This window comes from Morone saxatilis, unplaced genomic scaffold (genome assembly GCF_004916995.1).
Source record: "Morone saxatilis isolate NCDOM2014 unplaced genomic scaffold, NCSU_SB_2.0 Contig20, whole genome shotgun sequence".
In the NCBI taxonomy this organism is placed as follows: Eukaryota; Metazoa; Chordata; class Actinopteri; family Moronidae; genus Morone; species Morone saxatilis.
The window spans coordinates 19,152,225-19,161,587 of record NW_023339763.1 but is presented as its reverse complement, the minus strand read 5'-3'; the positions used below and the strand labels follow the sequence as shown (position 1 = coordinate 19,161,587).

The 9,363-nt window shown below is 40.1% G+C and overlaps 1 protein-coding gene across 2 annotated transcripts in view; it reads left to right on the top strand.

Moving 5' to 3' along the window:
• The window catches only part of rps6ka4 (ribosomal protein S6 kinase, polypeptide 4), a 12,416-nt gene extending 7,561 nt beyond the window's left edge, over positions 1–4,855 (top strand). For both annotated transcript variants that reach the window (XM_035665887.1, XM_035665888.1), the window contains 5 exons: positions 86–256; positions 1,396–1,587; positions 1,676–1,835; positions 2,100–2,263; positions 2,368–4,855. In XM_035665887.1, the coding sequence (XP_035521780.1) occupies positions 86–256; positions 1,396–1,587; positions 1,676–1,835; positions 2,100–2,263; positions 2,368–2,580 (900 nt within the window). In that variant the 3' untranslated portion in view covers positions 2,581–4,855. The remainder of the gene's footprint in view (positions 1–85; positions 257–1,395; positions 1,588–1,675; positions 1,836–2,099; positions 2,264–2,367) is intronic.
• The last annotated feature ends 4,508 nt before the right edge of the window (positions 4,856–9,363 follow it).

Below are 9,363 nucleotides of genomic sequence, written 5' to 3'. Positions count from 1 at the left end.
ATCATAAATGTAAACAGTGATGGCTATGTGCAACAACAGAAACATTGCATAAATTGCAATTCTCTTTGCTCTTCCTCTCTGTCAGTACCATACATATTTAGTGATGGAGCTTCTGCGAGGTGGGGAGTTGCTGGAAAGGATCAGGAGGAAGAAACTCTTTGGCGAGGCGGAGGCCAGTCAGCTGTTACAGAGCCTGGTCTCAGCTGTCAGCTTCATGCACGAGGCTGGAGTCGTGCACAGAGACCTCAAACCAGAGGTGGGCCGTGACTTGATTCATTCCTGAAAATATACAGTCTCTCATTCATTTTAGCTGTGTCTTGTGGACACGCATGTATATATGATTTTGTTCAGATGAAAACTCCAGTCGAACATTATTACAACCATAATTCTACTCATACTGAAAGCAGAAGTACTTTTCAGAAATTACAAATTGCTAAAGAAGTTCGACATTAGAAAGGAAGTTGTGGTGTGTGGAATTACTCGCCCAAGTGATATGGTGAGAAAGAGAATTAATGGGTACGAGAACAGAGTGAAGTTTTAATTGTCTCAGTGTTTTTCCACTGTGAGCTGCATGTGTCCTGAGTGCCCCGAGGATGTCTGGCATAAACTGGCTGAATGCAGAGTTATAACCGACCACTTTGATGTTAGTGTGGTTATTTTGCAGCATCATTTGCACATGATTTAATCGAGGTAAACAGTGGACAACAGTGCATAATGGCTCTGTGCTGCGGTGCGGCACTTTTCAAAATGAACACTGCAGATTTATCACAAACATATCCTGCTGTCTTCAGATGGCTGTGGGATTTAATTAACTGAAGGAAAATGCTTTCATATAGTATAAAGCAGCTGTGAATGACAGACACTGGTAAGAATCACCCATTAACGTTTAGTTCTGCACAGTGTTTTACTGAGACGCCTGTCGTAATTGCATAAACTTTTATTTTTGATGCCAATCTAAATGCATTTACTGGTCGGAGAGTGTTTGATTAAAACTGTTTGTCTACATTATTCCACAATTCCTGCACATTTCTTCGTATTTATTGACGCTGTGCTTGTTGACCGCATCACAAAATAATAAATCATGGTCAGATGAGTGAGGAAATCACTCCAGTCCTCCAGCATCTAATGTAATTTTCACCCAAATATCAACAACAAATTTTGCGGTGCCTCATTTGACTGAAACTCCCATCTGTTTGCCCTCTACATCCACCTTTACCCCATATGTGCTGCACTGCGCACGAAAAGGCCATACAGACAGGCAAAGCATATGTCAGGGTTAGGAACGTGCCAACTTGTAGTATTTCATTGTCTTTGTGCTGTCAGGAAAATTGAGCCCCGAGTGTAAAAAGTAAAGAAAAAAAGGATGATCATGGATTTTATGTGTTTACCTTTCAGAACGTGCTGTTTGCAGATGAGGGGGAGGACTCGGTGCTCAAAGTAATAGATTTTGGATTTGCCCGCCTATGCCCTGCAGGCAGCGCCCCCCTGCAGACTCCCTGCTTCACACTGCAGTACGCTGCGCCTGAACTTTTTGAGAGCGCGGGCTACGACAAAGCCTGTGACCTCTGGAGTCTTGGGGTCATCCTGGTAATTTATCCCAAAACTGTTAATTCTGTCACATCAACAAGGCTAACTGAAGTACTAATGCCTCTCTTTCTCTGTGGGTTTCCATCAGTACACCATGCTGTCAGGCCAGGTGCCGTTTCAGAGTGAGCAGCGTGGGATGACCTCATCATATGCTGCTGACATCATGCAAAAGATAAAGGAGGGTGATTTCTCATTGGAGGGGGAGGCCTGGAAGGGTGTATCAGAGGATGCCAAAGAGCTTGTTAAAGGTGTGTGATATGATACAGATTTCTGGATATATCAGGCCTGGCAATTCTGAGTGGCTGTTACTTAAGTTTTTAGTGACACATTTGCTCTTTGCTAGAGCCATATTGCATAATTAACAATAGTACATGCTTCAATTTTCTGCCTGCTCTGTTGGAGGATGTGATGTAGGTGTGATGTTTTTAGGACTTTTTTCCACACACCCTCTTTGAAAAGATGGCTTGTTGTTTCGTTGTTGTTCATTTTAACCCCTCCCTCCATGTTTTAAGGCCTACTCACAGTGGATCCAGAGAGGCGTCTCAAACTCTCTGATCTGAAAGAGAACAGCTGGCTGCACGGCGGAGCATCCATGTCCACCACTCCTTTGTGCACTCCAGATGTGCTAGAGTCTAGTGGGCCTACTGTTCGCACCTATGTCAATGCCACCTACAAGGTAAATAGCATTGTGCACCAAAATTCTCAAGAGTAGATGTTAAGGGCACGTGTTTCATCTTACTTTTATCTTCCTTGTCGTTGGTCCTTTTCCTCTCTCAACAGGCTTTCAACCGTGGTAAGAGAGAGGGCTTCTTTCTGAAAAGTGTCGACAATGCTCCCCTTGCAAAACGGCGAAAGCTAAAAATGACAAGCACAGGCGTGGAGACCCGATGGAGTTCATCCTCTTCCTCCTCCTCTTCTTCCACTTCCTCCTCTGCCTCTGCAACGGCATCCAAAGCACAGCCAAAGCAAACTGTGACCCCAAAGCAGAGCTAGCCTGAATGGCAGGGGAGAGAGCAGGAGGAAAACTAAGTGGTATGTGTTTATACTGGCAACATGTCCCCCAGTGGTGATCGGGTCACCCGGTTCCAAAAAAACATACTGACAAACCAAAAGACTGGTTTAGGTTAGTGTTAAGTTTTCAATACAAAATTGAATTCCACTTTTTAACAGCAAAGTAACTTCATTCATCATGCCATATCCTCCATAACCAAACCTGTATTTTCCTTGAGTGGATGGAAGAGATGATAATAGAGGTCTAGTTTGACATCTCTAAGATGTACAGAAATCTGTGGCCTTGAGAAAAATAAATACACATTGAGTATTCTCTCACCATATTATGGTGATATCACACACTAAAAGTTTAAAATAAGACATTTACCTATTTTCACTGTGGGTCAGAAACAGTGCCTGGCTATATAGGGATAAAGGGAAAAAGGAGCCATAAATGAGCAGAAGCCATATATACAGCAAAGCAGTGAATATATCAATTGAGCCGTTGTGAATACACACAAATTTGCACATAGCAAATTAATAGTCCTTTCAGAAATTAGCAGGCATAACCCTTAGATTGTATCGACTTATTTTTAAATTTGCCACACATGTAATGATCGGCAAAAACATGGCAAAAGTTGGGCCACAAGTGCTGTGCCACATGTAGGCGTTGTGTGGAAACTTACAGTTTTTTGCTTTTCTCAGTTGTGTAGGTTGAGCAAGAATCTAGCTGTTTGCACTATTTGCATAGAATGTAAATAATACAAAAAAAAGAAAGCAAATTGCTGGAAGGACTGAGCGCGGAGGGAAATACTTGCGATATGTACAACCTTTAAGACTGCAGAGGATGAATAACGCTGTAGTCGAAATCTATTGGATGCATACAGTTTTAACTGTGTCAGTCCTAAGGGTGCTGACTTTGCAAGCTACTTCCAATACACTACCAACTCTACAGATCCTATTGAACACAACGTGGAACGCATGTCTTGATTGATGGTTCTGATAAAGTATTTTGACCAACAATCAGAGCTTGACTTGAAGTGGTCGCAGTACAGTACAGAGTCCAACAGTAGCAGCTGTAAAAAAACGATGAAGACACAGAAACAGTCATGAAGAGTGCGATTTCCTTTTCATACTTGCTGTAAATTACTTGCATTATTGTGCCGGTCTGAAAATCTCTAGCATGCTAATCTGTTGTGATGAACTGTAAGAACTTTTTCTATATTTTGGTATCTCGGGCTCGTTAAAGAAATGCCACCAAGAATGGTTTAATGCTACGAAGTGCAGCTTGAGTGTTTGCAAGTAGATTGGAGCGAAATCTATGTTGGTGATTCTGCATGAGCATCGCCTTGGGCTTTTGAATTTTAAAAGGGTATTACAGTTTCCTGTCACCCTGTCAGACCAGCGCCATATGCGGCTATCACAGATACAATCAGATTTGATACAGTGAAATATTGTTGCCCCTCAGTTGTGCTCAGCTTGTTGTCGCCTGGGCTGTAAGGGTCACCCAAATATGTCTTTTTACAGATGTGGTTTTACAAACATTGTATGGCTTTGAAATTCAAATATATGTTACAGAATGAGACACTTATAATGACTTTAATCTGGTTCTCGTGAGACCAGCCTGCGAGACCTGGTGTGTATATACGCGTCCTTGATTTAGAGCAAAATAAAGATGTAATGATTTAAAATTTGAGTTTTAATGGTATATTAGTCTCTCCTGATGTAATTATGTTTTTATTGGACTTTTTACATGTTGCACAGTCAGTTGATCAATTAAACACATTTCAGCTTTAAAGGTGCTTTGACTGATATTTATTACATGTAATTGATTTTAATGCAGTGGTAATGGGATTGATGATTAAATTGGCTCTTTTATGTGTACCAGCACTGTGTGTGTGTGTGTGTGTGTGTACGTTTGTGAGTGTGTGGGTGTCTGTGAGCATGAGTGGTGCTGGGAGGTTGGTTGTACTCCTATTCCTGTATCAGATGAAGCATTATTGCAAGTTACTGTATTATCTTCTCGTTGTTGTTTGCCGCCTTTGTCTTTTGGAAAGTAACTGATTGTTTGTGTTTGAACATCGAAATTTTTACTTCGGAAACTGTGCTTTTATTGGTGTTGATATTCTTTTGTTGTAGTAAATTTTACTTTCTCTTTCTTTTTTTTTGAGCATTACTATTTTACTGAGATGCACTGTCACTGATGTCGTAACTGGGAATTTGTCTTTTGCACCAAGACTTTTTGGTTGGTGCAAAATAAACATTGCTTTTAAATAGACGGTTGTTTGTTTTGTTTTTTGAGTGTCGTAATTGTTGTGCAAATGCTTGTGATCGAAGTGCTTATTAGTTGGAGTGTTGTCAGCACCAATTACACTGAGATCCATTAATAGTGATGGTGAGACTTTGAACCGTTGGTACTAAGTGCAAACATAATAAATTATACAGGATGTCTGATAACCTTTCCATTTGATAAAAGCCGTTCCAACAACACAAATAGTTATCAGTCTGCTCCAGAGATGATGGTCACACTGCCACAATGAGACATTTTCGGATTGGGATTGGTTTATCTCTGTTGCCATATTTAAACTCAAAATCTATTATCTGTTATTCAAATACATTTCAAACACCCATTGATTTTAGCGTGTGTTTATGTTTATAAAGGCTTTAAAGCTTATGAAGTTAGCTCTCTAACCTGGACAACTACCACTTTTTTCCATATTGCAGAAAAAAGACAGGACAAAATTAGGGTTTCTGAGCATCTTTATTCTATCTGCTCCTTAGCTGGGTTTTTAGAAAAGCTCCCCTCTGGGTAGAACTGTCTTTCATCTTGAAACACTGCTGCTTTAAAAAGCAATTAGTATGCTAACATTACCAACCAAAGACAGTTTGTTTTTGAAAATGGAGGGAGGTTTGTGAACACCAGTGTGTACAATAAATGTCTGGAATTTTGAAATGTGTCTGCGGTCTTAATCAAAGTGTTTGCAGTGTAGAGCTGAGTTCTCCAGCAGCTTGGGTGTTTTATTCTTAGTTAGCTTCTGTGCTAGCAGGGTGCTACAATATCCCATTCTGTGTAATGAGTTTATTGTACCATTAGGTGGCTGTTGTGTGCTGTTTGATCTGTTCCAGTGTCTTACTTTCCCCTCTCTCATTTGGTTACTTCTGTGAAAGATATTAATATGTCACTTTTCTCTTTCTCTTTATGATCAGTATTGGATAACTAGATTTTTCTATTACTCATCCAAATGATGTCATGCATCATGGTCAATGGCACTTAGACTGTTACATTTCCTCATTAGACCACATGCATGTTTAAAACATTGCTCAGAACAGAAGGCGCAGGACACATGCGACACAGGGCAGTGCAGAAAAGGACACTGGCCGCCTAATGATACAAGACCTTCATTACGCAGGACAAGACATTAAATTACTCCTTCGCACTAAATTAAACCCTTTCTCATGTACCACCAAGCCAGGAGTCAGTAAAAGACACTGTAAAGGGTTTGTAGTGCTAAATAGAAGCACTGAGCTGAGTGAAACACCTCGGCTGACTTTCTGATGGATGTAGTTCATTTGTCAAAATTAAATAGGGGTCAAGGGACTTGTTCTTTCAATTAATATCAAATACAACACCAACTACCAAATAGATATATGAACAATGGAAGTGACTGTATAACAAGACAAGTCTACAGCCACACGACCTGAGAAATGTAATGATTTAAACTAAGTACTAGCTAATGTTGCAGTGAATTTCTTTACTAGGCTAGGACATGCACATAAATCGGGATGCCAGAAAATAAAAGATAAGAATATGAGGGAGCTGACAACGGCTTTAGACCCAAATAATAATGTAATGACTGCTCCAAGCCAGGCTGAAGAGGCGAATGATAGCCCGGAGGCTAACAATTACAACTAACATCACTAGCCAAGAGGTAGCTAGCATCAGTAAAAAAAAAGCGTTGATAGCACATTGATAGCAATCCATCCAATAATTGTTGTGAAATTTCACTCAAAACCACAAAAGTCAACCTTGTGGTGCACTAGAGATAAAGTCAGGGGATCACTTAAGGGTTCGTCCTCTGGGCACCGTGATGTACCAGATTTCAACGTAAACCATCAAACAGCTGTTGAGCTATTTTAGTCTGGACCAAAGTGCTGGACCCACAGGCCGACATTGCCATAGAGCCACAAAAGGTGATATTATATTGCTGTTGATGATGCATGTGATAACACCAAAGCAAGGGGGAACCAATAAAACTGATTGGCATGCTTTGCAGCCCGCTCATTGATTGTTGGCAGCAGACGAATTCCCCGCTGAGCCTCTGGGCTAATCAAACTCTTCGCTTCACATATTCCACCGACTGTGTGCTGCAGCAAGGGCCGCTGTTATTGGCACTGCATCGCTTACAAACAGCTGCACTTTCTGAAGGGCAAGACTTTTGTCTCTGCTGGAAGAAGCAAATGTTTACTCATAAAACTCACACTTTCATACAGAACAAGAAGGAAAGCCAACAAACTGTTGGGGGAAAAACAGCTCTGTTGGCATGGTAAATTGAAACTATGTTTAGATTTAGAAAGGAATTAAATATTAATTAGAGGGTAGAATTAAAACCCCATCTTAAGCGTATTAACAGTTCCGCAGACACCTTTGAAAGTGCCATAAAAGCTGTTATTATTTTTCCACTAGCAATCTGCAGTGTACTGAAATATAAAAGTCCTTCGATTATCAGTATTTTGTAATGAGTTATATTTTCTCGTAGTGTGAGACCTTGCAGCTTCAATGGAGCAATGAAATATTTTGTTACACTAAAAACAGGTCTGCAGTTCTGTACTGAATATATAAGAGTAGCTGCTCTTGTCCAGTATGTTAAAAAATGTAAACCACAAGTGTTTCAACTAATGAGTGCTTAATGAAATATTTAACAGGCTATTAAAATATGTGGTATGCAATATGTCACAAAATGTTGCCCATCAAGGGCCCACAATGCTCGATTAGTCCACTGATAAGTTTGATGAACTCTGACGCTGTCCGTGGTCCTGAGCGCTGCACCATAAATTCCACGCCACCGGGGGTCAGTAGGGTGCTTGGCACTGACAGCACAAGAGCCACAGCGAGCAATTGAGAAGCGATGGATAACATGAATATAATGTGTCATTGAGTCATTAATCAAATCAATCCCCGGGTGGATGATTTGCAAAGAATGAATGTAATATATTGAGCTTGACAAAGACGGAGCTGGATGGAACACTTGCTCAAAATCATCAATTACAGTCCGTGCGGCTTGGAAGTGACCCAAGAACAGAGTGCACTTCCTTCAGTCAGCAGTGTACACACGCACAAAAGGGGGAAACATTTACCAGTTGCACCATCATGCTGCAGGAATAATTCACTTATTGATGAGTTTTCAGAGCAGGTCACACATACAGATGCGGTCTTAGATTCCTTTATTAAACAGTTCAATAGTCACAGTGTGTTTGAGTTATATATGAGCTCAATGGGGAAGCAAGGGACATCCAGACACTATACTGACTTGTGCCATATGATGGAGACTGTACGGTATTATTACACAGGAGAAAAAGAATAAAAGGTTTATTTAACCTTTATTTAACCAGGGAAGACCCATTGAGACCGAGATCTTATTTTCAGTGGTGTCCTGGTTACATAACATACACACAATTATTTTAAAATGACAAAACAATAAAATGAAAAAATCATAAACATCTACCATCGATAGTCATTTCATACATAAAACAAAACAAAAACACAATACACCCATCAGGAATTAATTGTAACATATTAATAACGCATAGATTTACATGAAGGGGTCAGTACTACTCAGCCTGGTAAAACAGTTGTATAATGTGGTCTATGACTCTGGATGAGCTTTCTAAAGCCTCAAGAAAATAACCCTGGTGATGTCATAGTGACGTCATCGGGGTTATCTTGAATTGGGCTTGAGACTTCAAATATTTGATAAAAAGCCTGTGTTGTGAATGAGTTTGAAAAATGTGTTCATTTACCAGCAGGAAAGGCCTAATGAAAGATACTATTGAGTTGTATTCTGGGAATTGGAGGAACCAGCCCTTTTGAAGCTTGACCTATATACTAAATACAAAAAGTTAGGATTTCTCAGCCTCTGCTACACCAATTTCTACCATTCTTATTTTCACTCTTTCTCACTGAAGTCCCCAAACTTTATGGTTGTGCAGTATTTAAAAAAAAACCTTTAAACACAAAGTCATCTTTATGCCCATTTAATGTGAATTAATACAGGCGTTATTTACTATTACTGTTGTCACTTAATCTCCAAAATGTCAGGCACAAATTTTACACTGGATGATTTGAGTTTATGTTATTGAAGAGGTTTCATTAACCCAAGGGTCAACAAATTTCCATATCCTACAGCTTCCTTTAATTGAAGTTAGAATTAAAAATAGGCAGTTTGGAAGCTTTCACCTCAGTGACAATTTGTAGCAGAACAGTGGTAAATTAATACATTTCAGCTAATAATTGAATCCTCTTTCTCTGTACTGTGGGTGACATTGCTAGCATACTTACGCTTTATGTAATTACTTCATGGGTTGAGTGCACCATTGGACAGCAACCTTGTGTTGGAGGATGAGTGAGAGCGATGCTTTGTCATGTACGTCTACTTCCTTCCTCTTACTTTTGTCCTCCTCTGACTCAGTGGCATTTACACAAGCAACTTTAATTTTGCAGTAGCTAACATCTGTGAATAGATCTCAGAAAACGGAGTCATGCTGTACGCACAGAGCTGCTTTCCCATA